Raw genomic sequence first — 26247 nt, forward strand, 5'->3', positions numbered from 1 at the left:
AGTCACATTCTGGTTTGTAAGCTGCTTTGAGCAGTCTCCGCTTCCAGCACAGTTGTACCTATAGGGACCTGCTGGCTAAAACACAGTGTTTGTGCATTATGTGCTGTTAGGGAGTACAAATAAAACAGAGAAAATAGAGCAGTGTAGCTTTCCATTGTGCTTGTCAGACCTTGGGATTTTTTCTCCAGAGTGTCTAAGGTGAAGGTCACACAACATGAGCTGTAAGTTGCTGGACCATCATGGGGTTTGCACACAGAAATAGTTATCCACTGGAATATGCCTCAGTGCAAGTGGGGAGCATATTCCAGTGGATAACTATTGGCATATCACATGGATAACCTTGGCAATCATACAAGCAGAGCAGAAAAACAGCACTTCAGGATTAGCTTTTAATTTCTGCCTATAGCTAGTTTTAAGGCAAGCCATTAAAGTGACAGCGGCAAGTCATTAAAATCCTTCTTAGATTTTAAAAATAGCTAGAGAGTTTGGGGAGGTGCTTCAGGTTTCCTGAGCCTCAGTGCAAAATGCTTCAGGGCGATTAAGTTTTCAGTGTTGTTTTTTTCCACAGCTTTTGAAAATCAGCCTCATTTTTCAGAAGCTGTAGCTGAGCATCAGAAACACACTGATACTAAAGATTATAAGCAATTTAGAAATCTCGTTCCACATATTTAGAAAGCAGAGTCTAATTTGTATGGCTTTCTTTTGATACCTTTTTCTTTTGCAACCTTTCCTTGCATTAAGTAAATATCTTGTAAACAGAAAATTTTGTCTGGTTTATGCTTTATACTCATAAATAACTTCATGAAGGGGAGGCAGCAGGGCATCAGACCAGATTTTCTTCCGCACATGTTCTTTCTGTGAACAATTTTTTCTGAAAAATGGAGAATTGTTCAAGTTCAGAAATATTTCATATAATATTTAGGGAAATTATTATTGAGAAGCAAGAAAAACGACTGGTTATGTAAATAATTTTGCCAGTTCAGGCACTAACAGCCACAACAGCATAGCAGGGCAGGAAAGACTAAGTTAGAGGACTAGTGGAAGGAGACTACTGACCGGTTTTAGAGAATGAAGGACGATAAAAAGACTGCAAGGCAAGAAAACAGTTGGATGTAGTATAGAAAAGGGCAAGTAAATCAAATTCTTTCACTGGTGGTCTCAGGACTGGCAATGAGCTCTGGAGCTGATATCGTTTTCCTCTCAGCTCAGAATCCGTTTTCCAACTTGAAGCTGTCATAAAATGCCATTAACCTCCAGCTCGTTATAATACAGTGGAATGATAATGCGTGGTGAAGAGGGGAGAATTATCTTGTCCTCTTATGCTCCCTTTTCATGACATCCTCAGGAATACACAGGAAAGTATGAACCCAGAAGATGAAGTGGATGAGTTTCTGGGCCGTGCCATTGATGCCAGAAGTATTGATCGGTTACGCTCTGAGCACGTGCGCAAGTTCCTCTTAACGTTCAGGGAGCCTGACTTGGAGAAAAAGGTAAAGTTGTCTAAAAATCATTGCAACGTGTCAGTCAAGCTTATTGTGAGTTTTCATACTCCTGCATATCTATATATCTATATTTATATAGATCTATCTATAGGTAAAGCTAAGGTTTTGGTGTTGGAGGTGGGGTTGTGATCTTAAAAAATCTGTGTTTCTTCATGGAAACTTTGATATCCATGTCCCTCAAAAGCCATAGTCACCTGTCAGACACACGTGAGTATACAATGATGAGCTGTAAAGGGAATCCAGAATAAAGCAGATTTGTTTCTCTGACCTTGAGGCACCCAAACTGAGATTGCAGTCACCCCTTATCTCCCTCAAATCACTGGAGAAACCTGCTTCAGCCTGCCTGAGCTCCACATCACCTCTGCAGGGGCTTTACTCTGTCTTTGTCCCCCCAGGGAGCCCAAGGTACTACTAAGGTTCATTGGGATGCAATTCATACTATGGTCAATTTTGGGAACTCATTTTAAGGAACAAGTAGAGTTTTGTGTCTCACAACTGTGAGAAAGAGGAGTAACATACCTAGGGCTCCCGAATAGCTGATTGCTTCCTGGTTTTGTTTCAGATGTCGTTGTTGCGAGGCAAAGATCTTGCCAATTTCTTGTCTGTATAACAGAGACACTGTTGGCTCTGGATGTCTGCAAAGTTAAATTCAGTTAAGTCCAGAGGTACCCAGATGCTATTATTAAGGGTAATATATAAACTGCTGGTTTTAATTGCCAAAAAAAGTCAAAGTCTTTTTTTTTTTTTTTAATACAAGCACAGATCCTTGGGATACTAGAGTGGTCTTCATGTTAAACTTGTTACTCGGTGGAAAAAGCTTCAGTAATGGCCTACAGGAAAGCTAGGGAGGGACTCTTTGCAAGGGCACGTAGCAATATGACGAGGGGCAATGGTTTTAAACTAGAGCAGGGTAGGTTTAGATTAGACATTAGGAAGAAGTTGTTTACAATAAGGGTGGTGAAACACTGGCACAGGTTGCCCAGAGAGGTGGTGGAGGCCCCATCCCTGGAGACATTCAAGGCCAGGCTTGATGAGGCTCTGAGAAACCTGATCTAGTTGAAGATGTCCCTGCTCACTGCAGGGCGGTTGGACTAGATGACCTTTAAAGGTCCCTTCCAACCCAACACATTCTATGATTCTATTTAGAAACACTCTTTCAATGGCAGGAATTGCAACCTATTGCAAAAGCATACCTTTGCAGGATTTACAGCTACATCAGTGTGGGACTGGATAAAAGCTCAAGCACGTAATTTCCCCTCACTCCTTCCCTTCAATTTTATAGCTGAAAACTGCTAGGGAAATTAGCGGTTCACCTGTTCTGAGCACCTTTTATTTTGTGGTTCAAACATTGAGATGTCTGTACTGAGAACCGTGCTTCAAGCTAAATAAAGCATCTTTGGGAATCGGATGCAGCTCCCATGTGACCAATATGTTGACAAGTAGTTGGAAGGAGTGACTGTGTGAAAACCACAGCATCCTCGCACTATCATTAGAACGAGCCAAGCCGTCTGCACAAAATACAAGGTTTTCTCATTAGCAACATGCATCCCTGTTGGAGAAACCTTCCCATGGAAGAAGTTTAGGTCTGACGATGGTGACCTAGAATCCTGGTCCCAGTTAATCCATTCCTGTTCCTCTCGTGCAAGAGGCAGATGGCGAATCCTCTCTCCACCCAGCTGTGTGGGTTTCTTCCATGGCCTTTGGGTCTGTTCAAGCCCTTCCAGCTTGCCCAGGGAAAAGAGGAGTTTGTAATGTTAGTTGTTTCCTACCGGCGCTGCTTTCCAAGGACCTGAATGGAAGCCAAATAAGTTTTTGTGGAGAGAAGGCAGCCAGTGAAATATCCCACTAGCATAACCCTTTTGTGTTTTTGCAGTACTCCAAGCAGGTGGATGACAGGTTTGGAGCCTACGTGGCTTGTGCCTCCCTAGTCTTCCTCTTCATCTGCTTTGTTCAAATCATAATCGTGCCACAGTGAGTATCTTTTCATCCCTTTGCTCCCATCTGCTCCCCTCCTCTATTCTGGCCTACTTTTCTTTGTTTTTTCTTGGGAATTCAGAGCACCAAGGGGCAGAGGAAAATCTTTAAATAATTCATGGTCAAGTGATGCGTGGTGTTTATTGTTTTCACTCGCTCCTAGTGCAGATTAAAACCTCCTCACTGGCACGTGAGGATTTCTGTTTTCCCAGCGTGATTTCTCTTACCTTTTACCTCCATCTTAGGAAATGCGGTTCAGCATGTTTATGAGCCTGTGGAAAACAAATATCACTAAGCGGGAAGGATCGCCTACTAAGGCATAGCACGCATTCACAACATGAGGCTAGGCTGCCCTCTTCTCTGAACGCAGTGGGGCAGAGAGGTGAAAAACCCATCACAGCCTTGTTGCCCGGAGCACTGAGGTCTCAGGGTCTGCTTCACAGATGAGGCATAACCTCTCATGCATTTATTCTTCTGGACTCAGAGTAGCAGTGCAAGAAGAAAGGTACAGAAGGGGTTGAGCTAAGTGTATCTGCTCTTTGGGTAGCTCACCGTGGGTTTAGGGGTTGTAGTCATTTCTTTCCCCAGGCAAGAGTGGGATAAACTCCTTGGGGCTGTGGGGCACAGTGCTCTGGGGCCACTGCAGGGCATTACTGTGTCTGAAAGGCACAGTGTAACCCACTGGATCTTCTCCAGCAGTGAGCTCTGCAGACATGGTATTTCTTCTCAAAGAGTTCATAAAAAATCCCCTGAAATTAAAGCACGTTGGTATTTCCTGTGCTCTGGTTTAGTAGCAATAATATATCATTCACTGAGCACTGCTGTGTTGAAAATAAATTTGGAGTTAGTCATTTTTAATCTGAAGAACAAGATCATAGAAGCTCTGAAAATGCTCCAAATTCATCTTCGTTACAAGAAGACAAAAAATCGTTTAGAGAGAGCTCCAATACTATTACATGCCATTACAACTGCTTACTACTTCTGTTCACACCACAGATCTTTTCAGAGTAGAGATTGGTTTGTACCATTCAGTTCAGATATTCGGAAGGTCACAGAAATGACGCATAGTCTAATGTTTGAGGACATTCACTTCTGCTCACAGAAAGATTGAATCAGCAAAATAACATCAGTACAAATGCACTGTGTAAACAGACAGTTCCACTTTGGGAAATTGGAAGTGAAGCTGATTGGCTCAGAATTGAAACTAGATCAATCCCAGCAATTAATACATTGTTAATTGTAGCCAAAAATGTTATTTGAGAGTAGTTGACTTAGTGAAGGCTTACACTCCGGATCTCTGGATATTACTGCTGTGACTTCACACCTGCAGAGGCCCTCTACCAGCCTTGTGTTGCTCATCAAACTCCCTAAGCAGCCACTCAGCTGTCTCCATAAAACCCAGTTTAACATTTAAATGACAACTTGACAATTTTTGATCTGTGGCAACCATATGGCTGACTTTTGTATTATAGCATGGTGTAAATGTCATACTGCTCAGTCTCCTTCCACACCGCCCATAAGGGTGGTGGTTAGGGTTGTTTTTTTGTGAGTTCTGAAGTGTCCTTAGGCAGTCTGGCCTGCCTGAAAGATGATTCGGTTCAAGAGTAAATAAAATTTCATGTTTTAACTGCAGGTCAGATATACTTTCCTTCACCTTTTAGTTTGTTTTTCCTTATATTTCAGTTGCCTAGTTTGGGTCTTTTATTGAAGGTAACAGTTAAGCAGCAGCTGAAACCACAGGTGTATATGTCTCACCATCAGAGCGTCATGAAAGACACAACATGGAATTTGAATCTGAAACTAGAGAGAAAATGACAGTGATAATTTATGTTGGTAAAGAGGAATAGCTTTAATGAATTTCACAAAGGCTCAAAGAGTGAATTAGCAAGTACAATTATCTTAGTAGTCATGAGAGAACGCAGAGACCAGCTGGCTTTGGTGTGGTTGGCCTCGATGTCACGTCACAAGAGTACTTCCTTTACATTATGAAGAAGGCTAACTCCTGGGAGGGGGCCCGTCCTGTCACACTGAGACCAATCTCTGGGAAATTGTTGTTGAATATCTTCATGATCAAAACACATCAAAATGCATAGTACAAAGTTGGCCCTGGGGTCCTGTTTGTACTTCAAAGTTGGGAGGAACAGGAACCTATCAGACTGACCAGATTAAAGCTGTTTACCCTGACTATCCTCATGCCATGGTTGCTCCCATCCCATTAACAAGACACAGCAGGGAGGATGGTGCAGCACAGACGTTCCTCGTTCACGGCAAGGATGGGTAGCTGTTCCTATCGAGACTATTCCCATTCAGCTGTACCCCTCCCAGGGGTCTCCTGCCCACCGCCAGCCGGGGGCCGACCCGCCATAATAAATTGTTCTATCAGCTCCTCTAACGCATGAAAGATTTCTCAGTCCCTCCGCTGTCACCCTGGCAGGAAGGTGATTGCTATAAAAGATGCAGGATTCTCTGCTCTGCAGCCTGCGTGAGTAATTAGAAACAGGACAGAGTATCTGTTGATATTCAAGGCACCTCGTATCTCCTACTGCTGTCCTAATTGGAAAGCCCGTGCAGCGGGTGATAGCTTGTACAAATGTCACGTTCTGGGGAGCGGAGCTGTAGCTATTCTGTATGGTGTGCATTTTTAAAAAAAAATCTCCTTGATTTCAGCTCTACATTTATGCTGGGTTTTTACCTGACCTGTTTCCTGATCCTGACCACAGTGGTGTTTGTTTCGGTCATTTACTCCTGTGTAAAGGTGAGTACTGTGGTTTCTTTGTAGAGTCCTTTGCCTGAGATAACTGGATCGGCAATTTGTTTCTTCTGCTAACAGAGCATGTTTTGTTAGCCGTCCTTTCCACACTATGTGATAAGGGTTACAGAAAAAGCCTTTGATAAGACAGAATGAACTGCAAACAGATGTTAGGGTTGGCATCTCTGTAGCTCAGCGAGAAGTAATCACTCTGTGGATCTGCATGTCTATTAAGTCCCCTGCAGGCACTCTCATATTGATACAAGAACACATTTTCCAATGTGGAATGAAACACTGACCACTCGTTTCCTCCCTGTGAACTTCCTGCGGAGTCGCCTGTGTGCTGGCCCCTGCTGCATATGCATGTTTGGGTAGGCAGATAATCAGAAGCGGAATATCATCAAGGAAAAATGTCCTGCGGGGAAGTAAAAGCCATAAACATATAGAAGTTTATCAGCCGTTCTCAGATGAGTATACAGAGCTTCCAAGATTCGGTGGGCTCTTTCTTGTAACCGGTTTTGATCAGCAAAGAAATACTGTGTGTGAAATCCAAAAACATATTAATTCTTTTTGGCAGTCTGTGGTAAATTGGCAGGTAGTGCTTTGGGAAGGGTGATTTGCTCATCTTTTTCATTGAAAAGTATTCCTATTAAGATGTTCATGCTAGTTGATTGTATTTGCAGTTTTAGGGGTCCTTCTAGTCTAGCAGTGTCTGAACATGGAATACACTCAGATTCAGGCTCTTTAGCCCAAGCTCAGCTTTGTTCCTCAGAGCCTGGAATAAAATAGCTCAGTAGCATAATGTTGCCTGCAGAAGAAACAGTGGGGTAATGGATTATGTCAGGCAGATGATTTGCCTCACTTTAATTATCTTCTCTGTGCCATTTTCAACAGTTGAATGTGGGTGCTCTTGACAGACTCGCACCTTTTATGTCTTTTTGATTTTTGAAATTTAGATTTGGAGAATTAAGCTTTGCCTTCTCATTTAATAAAAGCTACACACTGTTCCCAGTGAAAGAAGCTTCAGGTTATATTTGAACTTAACAACTCACTCACAGGGCTTCCCTTGGGCTTATGACAATTTTAAAGGGAGCCTAGTTTGTAAGCGCAGCATCCATTGGTCCTCCTTGTTTACCAGCAATGACAATTACAAGTCAGAAATAACAGTGCTTGTGCCCTTCAGCTGGGAAATGGTACCCAAAGATGCTTGGTTATACTTGGTGTGTCCGTTGCACGTGAGGATGCTATTGAGTGTCATTGGTTTGTAAACTGGTTTCAGCAGTTAATGTGGTCAGCAGTTAATTAACAACCCGCGTGGAAAGCTTTTGGTCATAGCCACAAAGGACTTGGAAACTTGGTGCAGAGCTGTGCTGGAGCTTCCTTACAGTGCAGTGCCGCCGGCAGCAAGATCCCAGCGCACTGCCAGCCACGCAGAGCCACGCCAACGCACCTGCTCTATGGGTGCCGTGCAAATACTGGGGCAAGAGCTGTGGCAGACCCAGACCTCTGAAGCATTTGGGCTGGCTGACTTGCAACCAGATGGATTTCAAGGCGCACAGCTGTTTGTCACCCACTGGCTTTTATGGGCTTAGGTTGCTTCCACGTGCTGACAGCAGCACTCATTTCTTCTGTCATCATTCAAAGGTTTTGGTTTGGGCTTTTTGGTTTATTATTATTACTGATCTTAGTTAATGATTAAAAGGCACACAAGATTTTTCAGTCCCTGTGACCACAGGCAGATGTTCAGAGTCTTGCTTGCTTTGCCTTGATCTTACAATTTCCCATAGAAGAGGTCTGTTCAGTGGTGCCTGCAACGGGTTTCAGGCTGGCTTTGCCTCAGTGCACAGGCCCTGGAAGCACAAGGCATCAGAAGGAATTCAGACTAAACATCAGAATTTAATGGGATTTTATGAAGCTCTTGGTGTTTCTGAAAGTGAGTTTTCAGCACGCTGGTCCAGAACCATAAGGTGCTTATGTGTAATATTCAGTGTGGCCAGTGCCTTCCGTGCGCAGATTACAAATATTAACACTACCAGGACTTCTAGCTCCAGTACCTTTTTGATTACCCCCTTTTTAGTGCTCCAAATTAGCCTCTGCTGACAACATCTGATCATGAGATGGCTTGTTTAGGGGACAGGTACTTCTGGCTTGTCAGCTACTTGTCTGATGGCAGCAGCTCCCAGTAGCTGCAGCCTGCTTCTGTCATTAAAGATTTTAGTGTTTCAAGTAAGAGGTTTTTTAAGCAATGGGTTTATCTAGCTCTTGGTTAAGGGGTGTTACTTTATTTGTGTACTCCACATTGCTCCAGGAAGCATTTTTACACATGTGCACAAGGCAGATACTTTACAGATCGTTCAGGTGAAATTTTAAGACACAGGGATGTCAGCATTGTTAGTTTTGTATCACTCTCTGGTGTGGGATAAGAGAGCGTGAGTTTTACATAGCAATGGTTCATTCCACACAAAGTTGGAAAGTAGGTGTCCACCCCAGGATATCAGCATACACATAACTTTTGCCTGTTTGCTGTGCTGTTACATGATAAGTAACTCCTTTTTCTTCCTCTTTCCAGCTTTCATGTGAGATTTTCCTTCCCTGTTTTGGCCTCTCCATCTCTGTCTTTGACAGTGGCCAGCAGGCTCTTTCTGGACAGCTTGATCATGTTTTATTTTCTTTTGCTGTCATTATTATCTTGCACTGTAAAATTCTCCACAGACTAGAAGTTGATCCTGGAACTGCCAACGCAGCCAGCTTGGCTTTCCAAGTTTCTTCAGCTGTAATAAACAAGAGAGTTCCAGTTCTTCACTTTGATGCTCCATGAAGACTTGGCCACCACGAGATGGTGTTCCTTCCCAATAGAGTCTAAGGTCATGGGAACCAGGGTCCCTTCGCAAATACTCCACTGACAGACATCTGTTTTGCTACTAACTTATCAAGTTTGTGTTTCTTAAAATCCTTAACTTCTGGTATCTACACTGCTGCGTGGAATTCAACTCCTTGCATGTTCCTGGGAGCATGTATGAGAGAAATTTCAAGTTATCCTTTACAAGAAAATAAGTTTTTCTATAGCTTTATGTAGGGCCACCTTGCCTACCTGTTTCTTTGCCTCCCAAAGCTGGTCTAGATTCTCCTAAAGTGTTTGGTTTTTTTATCAAGCAGGGGAAAAAATACTTCTGAAAACTGTACTTTTTTAATAGACTAATAAATCACTGTGAAATAAGTTACATAAATGGACTTGTAACATCAAGTTGCCTGGAGATGTTGTCTTTTACTCCAGAAGCATCTTAATGTACTTCAAAATGACTCAAAGGCTTTTATTACAAATTGAAAAATCAGAAGTTAAAGACCTCGTAGGTTTTTTTCATCTCGCAACACAATAGCAATTATCTAAGCAGTTTTCCATGTCCACAATATATGTTAAAAAGACAAAAAGGGAAAATATTACTCTTCTGGCTGTGATCAGCTGTTATTGCAAAATACAGGTTTTATTTAGTGTATTTTTGTCATGCACATGACTGGAGGTTGTGGATTATTTTCAGTGTAACACTAGTACTTGTTGAATCACTTTTTAAATTCAGACTTTCACCTGTACAGCAGTGTCCTGCCTTCCCCTTCTGTATTTGTTGGTACCTGCATGCTTTCAGAGCCTCTCTCTTCTGGCAGATAATGTCTTCCAGCAGCATTTATGCATTTTGATTCAGAATGAACTGGAATTGTCCGGACAATCCAATTTCATTTTTCCCACTGTGGTTATTTTTCTTTACTTGGGGATTTTCGGAGGGCTAATGAGTGACCTCAAGCTTATGTGGCAACCCAAATGTGAATCTCGGTTGCCCAAGTGGATCACGTCCTTTCTTCCAGCCCATGTTCTCTGTAATGCCTGTGCAGGCTTAGTGTGGCCATTTCATCAGACCTTCCCTTGTCCTGGCTTCGCTCAGGCAAGATTTGAGTCTTATTAAGAGGAGTAAATGGCTTTGGACAGTACAAACCGATGGGCTAACCAGCAATAGTCCCTGGATTTTCACTGTGCTGTAAGGTCCTGGTGTTCCGCTTCTTTCCCTAGAACAGATGAGATTTCATTTTGTTTTATTTGAGAATGGGAGGGGAAGCCATCTTGTTTTCTTTTTTCTTCTTTTTTGTTATATCACTGACTTGTGGATGTTTTTATGGAGGAAACATTGCTAGAGTGGAGCTGAAATGTCAGAGGTGAGACAAGTCCCCCATTTCTATCATAGAAGTCTTTCCAAGCTGCAAGTATTCCCAGTCTCCATCTGCCTCTGTAAAATGGGGAGAACGTTACTTATGTTATAGAGCCTCCATGAATGTTGTTCGCAAGGCCGAGGTTCCTCAGATGTGCATCACGGCTGTGCCGTTGCACTCTCTATTGCAATCCTGACCTCCTATGGTTTTTGGCATTTGTTTCCTCTTCAGGACTTTTTCCAGCTGTACTTGTTTACTGACCTAAAATTTTCCCCAGTTTGCAAAGTAATGAGAACCAAGATTAATACAAAGAAAACATGTTTTCATTAGGATTTAAGTGTCTTCCCGTGATAGCTTTGCTTGATATCTCAGGCTTGGTTCAAAGTCAGGCTTTTTTGGGATTGTTGGCAGCAGGGGCTTGAGCCAAGATCCACAACAAAGCACTCCCAAGTTTTATTTAGGTGCCTGATTTCCCAGAGATTACAGAAGGAGGTTAGGTCCATGCATACCTTTGTGGAGCTTGGCCTTGAGGCCTAAATGAGGGGGTGACAGGAAAACCTGTCCTGCTCTAATCTAGTGAGAAAACTGTTTAAATGTGGCACAAATCCTCCTCCTTCCTCCAAATCCTATAAAGGTTAGAGCAGAGGAAAGCCCCATGGCGTTTCCCACATCCCTGCGTTGGCAGGGATCTGTTAGCTGATGCCTGCATGGAAGCAGCTGTACGTGGTGGGGTGAGGAGGCATTTTGGTTGGTGGCTTGTCAACGGAAGCAAGGATTTCTAGATCAGCAAGGTCTGTTTCTGAGAGAGAGAGGTGTTTTGCTTTGTTTTAAAGTGGCGGCGTGAGCCTGAAGGATCCCATAAGCTGTCAGTGAATTTCAGTCAATTCTCATGCAGTGCAAATAAGTCATAACCCCCATTTCTCCTTTCCTCCTTCCTCCCGTCCCCCCCAGAGCCTCGCCCTCTCCTTTCGCCTGGAGTTTGCTGGATTCTTTTGCAGGTGAAATCAGCTCTTGCAAAACTCTCGCCATGTCAGCCTCTCTCTTCCCTCTGTAAAAGTCACCAGCGCTTCGGCCGTTCAAACGCTTCGTAATTAAGTTGTAGGACTGCTGTGTGGGAAGCTATGCGCTGACAAAATGTTACATCTCTGAAGATGTAAGAGTGAAGGATAAAAGGGAAAAGCAGGACTTTTAATAGAAACATTAGTCATAGTTAAATTGCAGTGCCGTGTCGCTGCGCTGCTAGCTTCTTTGTGTCTCTAAAAATACCCTCTAGTGGCTCGGTTATTCGTGCAGCATGCGGGCAGGGAAAGGAGAGTTGGGTTCTGGAAGAAACTTTGGCAGGCTTCAGCAGAGCCCCTCTGCCCCGAGGGGATGGCGCAGAGGGGAAGGGCACCGGAGGCCCGAGGTGTGTCATTGCACAAGGGTCTCCTGGCATCCATCTCTTGCTGCTCCAGCCCTGAGCTTGTGCCGGGACGGTGGTGGCACATGAAGAGAAGGGTTTTTCTCATTGTCTTCTGGACTTCTCTTGTGGCTAAGGCAAGGCAAGGAAAGGAGGCCTCATGCGATGCTGAGGGGTGACCCCCGCTGCAGAGCGCTCCTGGTTAGTCTTTGCCTTTCATCTAGAGATTGTTTCTACCTAGAATACGATGCAGCACCTAAAGCAAAGCACGCTGGCGGCCTGCAGCCAGAAAGCAATTAGAAGAAAGCATCTAGCTGTGATAGCAGTGAATCACTGGGACAGGCTGTCTAGGGGAGCTCTGCGATCGCCCTCGCCAGCGGTTATTTTTAGCCCCGTGTGTCTGTGGTGCCGAGTGCCATAGACCAGAGGAGGCCAGCTGATTCCTCCAGCACCTTTCACCGAGGGTCTGATAGATCACAAAACTATCCAGGGCTTTTTAACGGTCTGCTTCTGAGATGGCATCAGAAAGTGCTCCGATACGCCTTTGATCAAAGGGATATAACATGTATCTTTTCACTTCTGCTTTTTTTAGTTTTTAATCCAATAATTTACAGGCTTGAACTCCTGGCTATTTCAGTTACAGAGGGCTTGTGGTTTGCTTCTCATGACAGGATGAGCACAGCCCTGCAAGCCATACTATGTTGGCTCAGGAGCCATCATTCCCATTAGGAAGGACTGAGTAGATTTGGTGAGCCAGCTGGGCCAGCCTGCCACGAGGCGGTCACGTTCCTGCTCACCCTTGTCCCGGAGCCGCCTTGTCCCAGAGCCGCCTTTTCCCATCACCGTTCTCTTAACCCCTGTGCAGCATCTGCACAGACGCTGCGCTGAAGGATGCGGGCAGCTCAAATGCAGGTTGTAATCTGTAAAACAAGCAATGATTTTACATGTTTATTTAATCTATTCTTTTTTCCACATACAGCTTTTCCCGGCTCCACTCCAGACTCTTTCTAGGAAGATTGTACAGTCCAGGACCAATAGTACCTTAGTTGGAGTTTTTGCCATTATCCTGGTTTTTCTATCTGCCTTTGTCAACATGGTATGTGCATTATTTCCTTTTGACCCATTTGGTTTTGCATGGTTTTCTTGTTGATGCTCTGCAGCATCGTAACCCGTACAACCACTGGGTTTAATGTAATCCTGCCTGATGCTTACAGCATCTGAGGTCAGTTCCCTTTTGCTTTTTGGATACAGAAAAGAAATGGGAACCCGACAGCTGCATTCCTATAGCCCATTATATGCCTGCCACCGATTTGTGCCCGTGTGCTTTTCTGATTCTTTCAAGGCTTCTGCTCCAAGTACATAAGCCAAGCCTGAAGCGTACCCCTGTGTGAAGGGCCAGCATGAGGCCAATGCGTCATTTAACTCCCACAGTTTTGAGTGGGAATTAAGTGTTGTGTAGGCTTAGTGCCGGCCTTCTGCACGGTGCTGCATCCTGCTCCGAGTGCAGTAATCACCTAACAGGGACTGAGAAGACTTTGCTTTGAGTTGCACTTTTGGGACCCAGGTGGTCTGGCTTTGCATTCAAATGCCGCTGCTGGTTTCAAACTCAGAGTGGACTGTTCCCTGGAACCCTGTGGCTGCTGGTTTCTTACCTGTACACATGGCTTGAAGGATGAATGTACTTAAAAAAAAAACACTTGAATATTCTCTGCCCTGCATACATTTACTTCATTTTTTAAGAGAGGAGGAAAAAAAAAAAGGAGATATGGGTCTGGGGTTAAAGCCCTGAGCTTGGAGGTAGCTACAAAGAGACTTCGCATGGCCCTCTGCTCCTCTCAGTTGTGGCCTCAGCTGGGTCAGTGCTGACTTGCACTGGCGTGGAGAGGCCTAAACACCTAAAAAATCAGATCACTGCTTGCTCGTGCCTCAGCTTCCCTATACACATAGTGGAGATTTAGGAACAGTTTTATGGTCTCTTGAGGTACTTGAATGGGAGGCGGTAACTCAGTGGCATCGACACCCCACCGCCTTCCCCCATAGTCACCTGCAAAGAGCTGGTGTGGGCTGCTGAGCACCACGCAGGAATTAGAGTTTTGTTTTTCTGCATAATGTGCGATTCTTTGCATTTGGGAACTGCTTAGTATAAAAATTAGCAAAACAGACCAACGGAGCAGCAGGTGGAGGAGGTCAGAATGGGCCTCTGCTGCTTCCTTAGCATAACATAGCACATCAGCCCTCGAGCCTTGCTGTTAAAGTCTTCCCTGTAGAAGGACCCACAGCAGGAGCTTTAGAGATGTCAGGGGAAAGTTACCAGCTCCAAAATTCCCATCAGCAGAAATAGAGCGGCACTAGGACCTTATCACAGACAGCAGGATATATTTGTATGTGCAATATCTACAGCCCCTCTGCCTGTGAACCTTCAGACATAAAGTTGTACGTGAAGTTGAGCACGAAACTAGCTTCCTAGAGTGCACAGCCTGGGTTTTATTAATATTTTGGGGGAGAAAAAACCTAGCCATTGCTCAAGCAGTAAAACATAAGCTGGTGATTTCGTTTTGTGTATTTTGCACGTTGCTACAGCCATTTCCAAGGGGCTTTTTAATTGATGCAAACTATTTTGTTTTCTTCTCCTTGTCTATGCCGTTGAGTTTAATACCATCTTTTTCTCCAGTTCATGTGCAGCACTGTGGATCTTGCCAGCTGCATGGCTGCAGAATACAACATCACTCCTGACCGGGTGGACATATGCCTTATCAGCAACCTGACTTCCAACTACAGCCTGGGCACCTTGCAGGGATTCTGTGACAGTCCTTTGCCCAACTGCAACTTTCCAGAGGTATTGCTTGAAAAAAATGTGTTGCAGAGCTTGATCTGAGAAGGGGCTATAAAACCTGTGCGATAAATTTCAGTGATTCAGAGGAAAGCAAGGTTGCTCTGGATTGACATTACAGGACTGACACAGGCTACTGCGCACAAACTTAAGTGTCTGAAGTTATTATCATGAGTACACATTAATGTTTAAGTTCCTTCAGGGCTGAATAATCATAGGCTTTTACAATTGTTGGATCCTGCCTGTAGGAGGAGAAATGGACTTTCTCCCTGAAGTCCTTAATGGCACGCAGAACTGCAAGTCATTTCAAAGGACTGTGTGGGTGCTCAGTGTTACTTGAAAACCAGTTCACTGAAAACTGGTGTCTAGTCATAGATTTAACCCTTCCCTCCATTGTTTTATGTCCTGATGAAAAACTTTGCTTATATATTCTTTCACTAGGTGTAGTAGGTTCTGGCCTCAGAGAGGTTAGCACCCCTCATAGCGGTCTGCTTCAATCGGCAAATGCAAATCCTACCTCTTCAGAACAACTTGTTTAAAAAAAAAAAAAACAAAAAACAAAAAAAATGCTTCTAATGGCAAAAAAGAACACAAATATGTTTTACACGCTGGTAGAATACTTTGCCAAAAAAATCATCTTTTTGCATAGCTATTCAAGACCTTTCTCTGACTTTTCAGGTCACGGCAATTGCATTGTTGTCTACTGGAAATTGAAAAGGAAAAAAATCTGTCTAGGATGGGGGCAGAATTTATGTCAAGGTCATCTGGATTTATGGGGATCTGACAGATTTATGGCTGATCTGTTATCATCCAGATGTCCAAGGTGCTTCTGAAGGCCCTGGTATCCTGCTGAACCTATTTCCATTTAACCTAACAGGAATATGGTCCCTGTCTGACTCCATGAGTTTTCTGAGACCACCATTACTGTGACTTTCAACCCTGCAAAGGCTCTTAGTATGCCTGCAGAAAGACCCAGGAGCAAAATCTGGCACAATGGAGAAGTAGAAACAGTCTGTGCCCATGGTGAGGTTGGTCAGGAGTTCAGGAGAGAGAGGGGTTCTAAGCAATGAGGAACAACCACTTTGCATGCTGAGGGTGCTATGGCAGACTTGAGCCAGGTCCTGCCCATGAGCGGGCGAAGTAGTGAGGAGTCCCTCTCCTGCGCTCTGCAGGGCAGATGTTGGATCTGATACAGGCGTCGTCTGTTGCTCCTGTTGTGCTTTCAGGAGCTGGTGGGATCCTACCCCTCAGCCACAGGGAACATCCACCCATTTTCTAGAAACTGAGGAGTCAAATTACAAGCTGTACAAGTTACTTTCTCTAATTTAATATATCAGTGATAAACTATTAATAAATGAGCTGAGAGCATAAGCGTATTTCTCCTTCAACTGGGGCTTGCTTTTAACTGAAAGGATGGATTGCCTCAGGCACCTGATGGAGGTTTTTTGGCAGAAATAGGCCTGTCCGGACAGAGTGGAAGCTTAAATCTTCACAGATTTGATAGCGGGAAGGTGATGAGCTGGATAACATGCCTCTCTCTGTTTTACATCCATGCTAACTTTCCCAGAAGCCATAAATGGCACCTGCAGTCTGGAATCGCATTTGGAAGCATGGGCGTGCTAAACATTCAGCTCTCAGCTTGGCAGAAGTTGCTGTCCCACCACCTAGGTGTGACAGAGGGCTCCACCAGCACACGTGTGCACACTTCTGCATCTTTTGGCAGAAAAAATGATCATGGTGTTGGGCATTGGTAGAAGTTTGTCCAGCCTGTGTCTTGCCGATGGATTCAGTGTGTCACATCAGCAGGGGCGATACTTGCCAACTGGCCCTAAGTGAGTATCTGTCCTGGTGGTGTGAATTGCTAATACCCTTGGTCCTGTGTATTGTGCAGATATGTGAATTCGAGTCCAGAATTTGACCTTAAAGCACAAAATATGCCAGCATAACTGGATGATGCTTTCTGCTAATTCAGTAACCGTGTCCAGGGCAAGCCTGCATCACAACCTCGGCTGTACAGCTGTGAGCCCTGTGCCTCTTGAGTGTAAAACAAATAACACCTGATGAAGAATGCAAGAGTTTTCCTCGCCATCGATTCAGTTTTAACACTTAAATCTCCTGTAACATGGGAGAATCCCACAGGCAGCCCCAGGTTTACATGTTCGGTCAGCTCAACTACATAACTCTCAATCCCTTTCTATCCCTCTGTTTAGTTTCCTTTGTTTTCAGTTTTGATTTATCCAGCTGACATTCATCTCTCTTCTGTTTTTTTTTCCCCTTTTTGTCTTTATACAGTACTTTACCTACAGTGTCTTATTGAGTCTCCTGGCCTGCTCTGTGTTCCTTCAGATCAGCTGTATTGGAAAACTGATCCTTATGTTAATCATTGAATTTATATACGTGCTCATTGTGGAAGTGCCAGGGGTCAACCTTTTTGACAATGCAGATCTCCTGGTTACAGCTAACACCTAGTAAGTGCCTTTCACTTCTGAAATCTTCACCCGATTTCTTTCACCCCATGATTTCAGTGTGGCATTAGGTGGACAGGAGTGCCGAGGGTGTGGTGCAAGCAAGAGAAGCGCATCGTAGCAGAGAAGGCACGGCTGTAAACAAAAGGCTTTGTCAATGCTGCTCTCCATCTCTGAAGAGTAGGAAAACACGGTTCCCTTTAAGATCTTTTTAATGTGGAACTTGACTAATGAACTATCTATTAATAACAAAATGTAACTGGAATCACGGTGGATCTGTATTTCTTTTTCTTCCAGAAATGGGGAGCTGTAGTTAGTCATTCTCACTTCTTCTGGTATTACGCTCCCAATATAGAAATGTCTTTTCTCGAAAAAGAAGAAGAAGAAGAAAAAAAAACCCTCCAACAAACTTGAGCTGGCTCAGGGATGTGATAATGAACCACCGAGACGTTCAGACATCTGTTATATCAAACCCAGGTTGGGGTGGTAGAATGGTGGTGTTTGATGTTTGGCTAGTGATCTCCTGACAGTTGCTGTTGGGCATGTGTCCGCATTTGAAAAATCCAGCATCTCAGCTGGTCTCAGCGCAGTTCCCAGCACAGGGGCTAGGGCGAAGTGGGAGTAGACAGTTGCCCTTTTGGTTACAAAAGGTAGTTTGTCATCACCAGGTCACACATTAATCATGGTAGCAACCTCCTTACCCTGACATGGTTACTCCTCTCCTGAAGGTCACACCAGGGATGGAAATTTGGCACATCCACAAATGCACCCTCTGTCACAAGCTTCATTTCTCACTGGGAATTGCTTTGTTGTATTAACTATTTGTTTTGATCGTTCCCCCTTGTAGGCAACAATAGTACTCGAATGTGAGTCAATAAAATCGTGGTGGTGTCTAAAGATGAGCATGATGCTAGGATGTGTAAGAAGGAGAGTTGCCTGTAAGACATGAGAAGTAGACCATTGCTCTACTCGGGAGTGGGAAGGCCTAACCTGGAATATGTCTACCGGTTTGGGGCAAGAAGGCAGTTCACAATAATGGAGAGTCCAGAGCAGCAATCAGAGATCTAGAAAGCACCAGTTTAGGTGAAACATTGGTCAAGGATGATAGCTGTGGTTGCTCTTGTCTTGGACAGGATGGTGTTTGAGAAGATTCCCGTGGTCCTTCCCAGTGCTATTTTGTATGTTATCCAATGGCTTCTGTAGTTCCTCAGACTTCTTGATGGTCATTAACCCCTTCGAGCTGGATGCACCTGGTTACTTCTGGCCTTCACATAAATATTCTATGATTTTAGCATTCCTGTGCTCCATAACAATTAATGGAGTTACGGCTTTTACTGCCATTGGCAGTAATCACTTAAATTATTTTGTTAACTCAAGCGAATGATACTATGTTGGAAACCCCATGGAGCTTTGTGTGAAGGTATGAGGAGAACGAAGTTTCCTTCCTTTTTTTGCAGATGTTATGTATTCCAACAGCATAAGCTATTTAGCATTTTCTAACACAATTAGAGAAATAAAAGCATTTTATATCCCAAATATAATTTCATTCTTCTAAGTCAAGCACTAAGCGAAATTACAGCACTTAGAAGTATAATTTACGTCACTTCACAATCAAAATGTCAGTAATAAAGTGGAGAAGGTTAGCATGTTTTCCCAGAAGTAGCTTTCTGTGATGCTGTATTATCTCTTACTAAATGATATTTGTTTTGTCCGGAGAGCTCCATGGACAGCTATTTATTGTCCCAGTGTCTGGCAGCCCATTTGTGTGTTGTGGGAAATGGGAGCTCAGCATGTAGCACGTAGTTCAGAGAGGTACCTTATTGTCCAGCTGATATTAAAAAAACCGCCATGACCTCATGCTACTTTAATTGGGTGCCTGTTGTACATAATTACTGTCTGCTCTGCAGCCATTATGGTACTCTGACTAATTAGAAGCGATGCAGATGTCACTGCACACTTCTGTGTACAAACCCACCCAGCATGCAAGCAAGTGAAAGGCCGATTATAGCACGTTGGGAGTTGCTAGACTTGACTGCAGCGACACACCAGCGCGGTGACACATGAAGTTTAACTGGATGCTCAGACCGACTATCATACTACCTTTTCCCTATGCCGGAGATAAAACTAACGCATTGGTTTTACAGATGTGATGGACCAATGTGATCTTCTAAGTTGAGTTCCTGCATAGTGGAGCCCAAAGAGCTTTGTTCGTCAAGCCCATCGTTTTTGTTCCAGCCATGGTTTGTGATTTAGAGGGCTGTCTGTCCTTGGCACTGTGGCTGTGAGAAGGGAGATGCTCCTGTCCTATGGGACCTGTCCCCAAAGTCAACCACCTTTCCTGCTAAAAATGTATGTGCACTTAACTTGAGCAGGAGTGTATTTAGCAAGCTTCTCTCCGTGTTGCCTTCCAGTAATTAAAGAGCCATCTGCTACTGGAAATGTCTGTCCCATGGGGGAGCAACCTACCGATTGCCATTATTGCTTGCACTGGGCATACTCACTTATCCAAAGTGTTATTGTAAATAGTGGGTTTGCTGCATTTCACAGTCTCTGCTGAAGGTTTTAGAGCAAGCGGTAACAGCCAGAGTGAGCTGCAGCCCCAGTACAGAGGGTCAGATCTGCGCCATCAAAAGACAGAGTGATAATGGGGCAACTAGATCCAACCTTTAGGGTGGGAGCCACTGTCCCTCAGGGTTCCCAGACTGGATCCACGTTGAAGCACACATGTTCAGTGACGGAGTTGGCCAAGAGGCCATACAACAGATTGTGTGCAAGACAATGGTGGGTTGCAAAGATCCATGTCAGAAGATATTCCATGATCAGAGCTGCAGAAAATGTCTTAGAACAAACAAGGTTAGAGAGTCGCTATGCTTTTATTTTTTAATGTTACGCACAGTTAGGCTTCCTTGGCTATTTTCATGATTTGTGTCTCTGAATCTGTAGCGAGAGCTTGCCCCCAGCCCCAGAAAATGGTGGCCTGAAGCTGTCACGGCAGCTGTGATATTCTCAGAGATACATCTCTAAAGACGTATCACGTTAGTACCCTGCAAAGCTGTAATTGCATCAATGACACTATGGTAATTTTACCACTGATCTCTCTCTTTCCGTTTAAATAGTGTTTTAAAAGATCCCTGTATGTGGTTCTCAGCCACCTAATACTCCACCCACACTTGAGAAAAAACCCAGCAGCATTAAGCAATCCATCAGTCAGGAACTCAGACAGCTACTACCTACCAGAGCGCTCCTTTCCATCCTTTCACTGTAAGAACAGCACACCCTTCTCCATCTTCTCCAGCAGCTGTGCTTCATACGAGGATGTTGCAGTATTGTGAACAGCGACAGCAATCTGCATAAGGGTTTTCGTTAGTGCACTTGTGCAGTACCCACAGCTCGGCACGGCACTGGAGACGAGCAACTTGCAGAGAAGGGAGTAGTGCTAGAGTTAAAGGAATTAAACACCTCTCCATGCTACAATAAATGGGGAAGAGAAAAGCTATCCCTCACCACACATTAGCCCAAAGCTTCCTTCTTTAGATCAAATTTTCCAGCCTGACCTAACGAAGTAGGGACAGATGCACAAGCATTTGCTAAGCATCCCACACTGACTTCGAAATCCCAAATGATTGTCTGACTCTTAATGCTTCTTAGATATTTTAACCACATTAACTAAGTTGCACCATCACTCCGAATTTCTGAGTGTAGCACAGATGACCTTTTTCCCCCACACGCACTCTTCGTCTTTTTGTAGTTTTCTGCTTTAAAAGAGCTATAGCCCCACACAGCGTTAGAGGTGCCACATTGCAGAGGTGCTGTTGACTGATGTACAGGACGAGTGCTGGAGGGAGCCACTCTACTAACCTTTTGCTTGGTTTTTGTTTTTGTTTTTTTTTTCAGCGTCTCTGCAAACGCAACGTTATCATGGTGAGTCACTTTGGCATGAAATATTTTTATGGGGTTTTGCTGGTAGGCATTTTGTATTCACAAGGTGCAATAGCATCATGTTGACTCACCAGCGGTGTCTGGCACTTGACTGTGCTTTGCTGCGAGCTGGTGCAGCACAGCGCAAATGCCCGGAGTGGACTGAGGATGGATGTATATACAGCTGCTCTCAGAGCATCCTGTTCCCTCTGGGACTTATGTCAACTTGCTTTATAGAGCATCTCATAGACCTTGCTTGTAATTACAAGACACAGGTGTTTTATCAAAATAATATTTTCATACCGTATAACTAATTCAGATTTAACAGTTTTTATTTGCTTGCTTGTCAGAAGGGAAGGGAATGTGTCTTAGTGCTCTTTTCAGTTTATAGAATGCTTACAAAACAAAGGCGATTAAACAGTGATTAATTAGAGACGCGGTAAGCACAGAACAGTTCCAGACTCAGGAGGCTGGGGAAGCCAGTGCAGGAGAGACAGAGAATACAGTCTGAAGAGCTGTCAGCATTTCAGTTTTGCCAAGCATGGTGGTGGCTGAGCAGGTATGGCCGTTCTCTGAAAGAATGGCTTTTATAGTGATGTTAACCCTTTTTAAGAAGTTGGATTAAATTTTCAGTTTCATAGTCCTGCTTTAGAAACCAGCCCCTATGAGCCAAAGTCCTCAGCTTTTTGCAGGTATTATTTGTCCCTTTACTAACACAAGATTCAGAGGGAAAGAAAAAAGCCTTTTATTTGGAGGTTGGCCAGCCTTAAAGTGAGAACTGGGGAGGGTGGCAAAGCCGTGTTGCCCCACGCTGAGACTAACTGGAAAATTCTGCTCTTCCGTTGGCTGCAGCTCTCCAGCGATGACAAGAGTTGCGCTGAAGATTGTGACCCCTGTCATCATTACCGTCTTTGTCCTGGCACTGTACTTGCATGCCCAGCAAGTGGAATCCACTGCAAGGCTTGATTTCCTCTGGAAACTCCAGGTTAGTGGGTGTTTGCCGTGTTGGAGGAATACACAGACTCACTGGTGTTAGTATAAAAACTACTGAACTATTCACTATTGAGTTGAGGAGTGTTATAAAGTGCCTTTGAATTTAATCTGGATCTGGCATATAACTCAGCATACTACTAATGCTTTTTTCTTCTTTGGTATTTTGCGTTCCCAGTGCTTCTCGTTCTGTTTTTTTTACTTTAACCCTTTGTTTCCTTGTAAATGCACTTTGGATGGTGCCCACAACAAAGTGTCATAGATCTGAAGATCGAGGTTAATGAGCACCTGAGCCTGTCGCCGTTGCAGGAACCTGTAATATAACACGATTTGTAAATATAGGAAGCTCATATTCAGTGCTGATTTGTTTCCCAGAGTTCAGACAGCTTTAGCTTGTTGTGTTCAGGAGTGTGAAAGAGTCGCAGTTGCATTTTCATTCACCTTATTGTTAAGCAGTAGGAACTGGCTTGCAATCCAATCTTCATTAGCTCCTGGGCAGCAGTACCGGGTAATGCCACGCTTTGCTCCTGTCCCTGGGTTCAGTATTAGTTCTGAATTAGTTCAGTATTACTCCTGCCCACGAGTGATGTTGGGGTATCGTATGCGATTCTTAAGCAAGCAATACAGGTCTCATAGCCAGGGAATCGCAGGACCCCAGGTTTTCTACAGATTATTTACCGTCTGGATGCCAGGACATCATTCAAATACTAGGTCTCAGTGGTTGGAGTAGGAGGCACTGAGGAAGCATCAATTAATTATTTGGGAAGCAGATAAACATTATTATCCTCATTTATAAATGGTAAAAACAATGGGCAGGATGACCTGACTTGCCTGTTCCAGGTCTGGGCTCAGCTGGCCGAAGCATTTGTTTCCCCAGGGAGAGCCAAGTGTTTTCTTTGTTCTGTCCGGACAGATCACCTTCTGAAGGGTACTTCCTCATTTAACTTAATTTCCAGTTTCAAATATCCTGTTTCAGAAACCAGTATCCATGAGCAAAGTTGTAAGCGCTTTGCAAGTATTTCTTGTGCCTTTATCAACATGAGGGATGTGGGGAGGTCGTCCCTTTTCCCCTCTCAGAGTGGGCGCTGGAGAATATGGCTGAGCTGGTTTTGTCCACACCAGGGCCCAAATGTGCCAGGAGATTCTGCCCTTTCGTAGGCTCCAGCTCTCCAGCAATGACAAAAGTCATTGGGGAAAAAAAAGATTTGAAGAAGACCCATTTGAAAAGGCTGTACATTTTGCCTGGTGCTGCGCTGAGGGTGCAGCACGCAGGACGGCTCTTTGGGGCTCCCGTAAGCTGCATCGCTCTCTGTGACCCCTGCCCCCAGTCCTTGCCTGACACTGCTTTTTTCCTTTACTCTTTGCTCAGAGATATTCAAAATGTCAAAAAAGTAAAGCAAGGGGAGAAAAATACTGCTACCGTCAGGTAATGAGGGGAAGAGGTGATCAGTACACACACACCTCTCTACCTTTACCTACAACCACAAGCAAGGAATTGAAGTAGTGCTGGTATTGTGCAAGTCTGCAAGGAGAAATGAAATCCCCAGAGAGAAGTTATCTGTGAAGTCTGAGTAATCTAGGGAACTCTAAATGCTTCTTTTATTTTAAAGTCAGCTAGGCCTAGGAACATCCTAGGTATGTCCTTTCTGAAGTGCTGATTCCATCCGAACATTAAACCCAAATCCACACCCATGAGCACAGAAAGATGACCCATCCTCCTCAAGTTCCCCTTCACCCAGGCGTACCCCCACTACTATGGGAGACACGGGCCTTACGAGCTGGTGAAAAGTCCTCTCCAGAGGGTCAGACTGGCCTGTTTCACGGGCTCCATGGTAACTGTACTTCATGACCATCACTGCACCCCAGAAAACCTTGTAGAAAAGGAGGGTCCTTTTATTTAGCTACGTGAGCGTTTGGTGGGGCAGGGTGAGGATTATAATGCCACTCACACAGTTAGACTTTAGCAATAATTGAGCTGTCTTTGTCTTCTTGAAACCTGTTGTGCTTGCCTGGGAAAGCCAAATGTGTGTTTTCATGGATGGCGGTGGAATTACCCAAAAGGAACAGACCTTGTGCAGGTTACCCAATTCAGGGCCCAGAAATATAACAACGTTGGATTTTGGTGTTATTCTGTGCCTGCTTTTACATACACGTGTGCACACAAAGAGATGGACCATCTGCCACTGCAGAACACAAGTTTCTGCATCTCTGGTTCTTCCCTCCTTTGCAGTTTCCCCCTTTCTTCTGTTTCTGTCTTCCCTGCAAGTTCATTTTCAGCTTTTTCATCCCTCCCCAGAGCAGTTACAAAAAGAGTAAGCACGTCACTCTCTCTCCCTCCTAAACCAGGCCACTGAAGAGAAAGAAGAAATGGAGGAGCTGCAAGCTTATAACAGACGCCTCCTCCACAACATTTTGCCGAAGGACGTGGCAGCCCATTTCTTGGCGCAGGAGCGGCGAAATGATGAACTGTACTACCAGTCCTGTGAGTGCGTGGCTGTCATGTTCGCCTCCATAAGCAACTTCTCAGAGTTTTACGTGGAGCTAGAAGCCAACAACGAAGGGGTGGAATGTCTGAGACTGCTCAATGAGATCATTGCCGATTTTGATGAAGTAAGTCACAGAAAATCTAGATGGACAGAGTGAACTGGATCAATGAGCTTATTTGTGCTTTGCTGAGCTCCTGAAGGAAGATGGCTTATTGAATCCTTGTGCCATGGTTCATTTCTCCTCCCTCTAGAAGTCTTTAATTCTTTTTTTTTTTTCACATTAAAATCCCTTTTATTCCCTTATCACTCCTCCGAATACCTAATCCCCTTTCTTCCTGTACTTTGAGTAGTGGAGGCCCTGTCCAGTACTTTGTAGCGCTTGCCCCAAGGTAGGACACGTGGAAAGGGTATTACCAGCATGTATGTGTTTGTCAAGGTTTATTTTTTTCTTTTGTTCTTCTCTTGTGGAACAGATAATAAGTGAAGATCAGTTTCGGCAGCTGGAGAAGATCAAGACCATCGGCAGTACATACATGGCTGCGTCAGGCCTCAACGATTCCACTTACGACAAGGAAGGGAAGACGCATATTAAAGCTCTGGCTGATTTTGCCATGAGGTTAATGGACCAAATGAAATACATTAATGAGCATTCATTCAACAACTTCCAGATGAAGATAGGTAATGTCGCTGTGTTTACAGGATTAAGTATTGGTAATGGTCACTCTGAGCTGGGGATTTTATGGAGACTAAAACCATAGATGTTTCCTTAGCTGTGTGGTGATGTTAATTGTCTTCTGCCTGGTGACTGCAAAAATAACCTCTTTGGCCACTCTGAAACATCAGGGCAGTTTTGTTCGGGCAGCAGCGTTATTACCGAAGCTCCCTGGAGCATTAGAAGCAGTTGGGCGACTGACCTTGGTGCAGGTGAAGCTCTTACCACAGCATGGTCACACATGGTGGTTGAGCTTGGGCTCATTTTGCCTGTGATGAACTCCCTGCCACCACCCCCACGGTCCCAGGCTCCGCCATTCTTGGATGTTAAATTGTCTTTCAAGTCAGGGAATAACAAGAGACAGAAAAGGAGAAGAAACGTGTGGATGTCAAGTGTGGTATTTGTTGTGGAAGGCCGCCGGGCTGCTGCCTCGCAGGCGCCCAGCATTGCAGCAGCTGTGTGCTGACTTCCAAGTGAGCATTTTGCTTGGCAGCCGGATGGCAAATAAACCTTCTCCTGTTATCTGGTACTGCAAAGTAGCTCTGGATTGAGCAGATCCAGCCCATGCTGCCAGTCAGACAGGCATAATGGATCAAAGCAGCCAACTTCTCTTTAAAAGTTTCTTTCCCCACAGCTTGGCTGTAGCTTCACATGTCAGGGTAAAGCACAGCTAGAACCAATGAACCTCAGGATGGTTTTTATCGTCTGAAGTATAACTTGCCTCAAGCTTCACGTGGTTTGAACATGATGGATCTAAGCATTGTTGGATTTCTCCTCTCCTTCCAGGCCTCAATATTGGTCCTGTCGTGGCTGGGGTGATAGGAGCACGCAAACCCCAGTATGACATATGGGGCAACACGGTGAATGTAGCCAGCCGAATGGACAGTACAGGTGTGCCTGACAGGATTCAGGTAAGGAATCCACTGGAAAGCTTACATTGCCAGCCCTGTGCCACTTACACGTTTTGAAACTTAATTAGAATTGGAATTTGGTTTCCATTTCTCCTTTGTGCCATACATTTATTT

At 44.4% G+C, this 26247-nt stretch overlaps 1 protein-coding gene across 1 annotated transcript in view; it reads left to right on the forward strand.

The window, feature by feature from the left end:
- ADCY5 (adenylate cyclase 5) overlaps window positions 1–26247 on the forward strand; it is a 222157-nt gene that overhangs the window by 191963 nt on the left and 3947 nt on the right. Inside the window, exons 10-20 of the mRNA XM_054208141.1 lie at window positions 1346–1490; window positions 3376–3473; window positions 6144–6231; window positions 12801–12917; window positions 14493–14657; window positions 16944–17119; window positions 21011–21037; window positions 21887–22019; window positions 24371–24634; window positions 24984–25188; window positions 26009–26133. Of these exons, the coding sequence (XP_054064116.1) occupies window positions 1346–1490; window positions 3376–3473; window positions 6144–6231; window positions 12801–12917; window positions 14493–14657; window positions 16944–17119; window positions 21011–21037; window positions 21887–22019; window positions 24371–24634; window positions 24984–25188; window positions 26009–26133 (1543 nt within the window). The remainder of the gene's footprint in view (window positions 1–1345; window positions 1491–3375; window positions 3474–6143; window positions 6232–12800; window positions 12918–14492; window positions 14658–16943; window positions 17120–21010; window positions 21038–21886; window positions 22020–24370; window positions 24635–24983; window positions 25189–26008; window positions 26134–26247) is intronic.

This window comes from Rissa tridactyla, chromosome 7, assembly GCF_028500815.1.
Source record: "Rissa tridactyla isolate bRisTri1 chromosome 7, bRisTri1.patW.cur.20221130, whole genome shotgun sequence".
In the NCBI taxonomy this organism is placed as follows: Eukaryota; Metazoa; Chordata; class Aves; order Charadriiformes; family Laridae; genus Rissa; species Rissa tridactyla.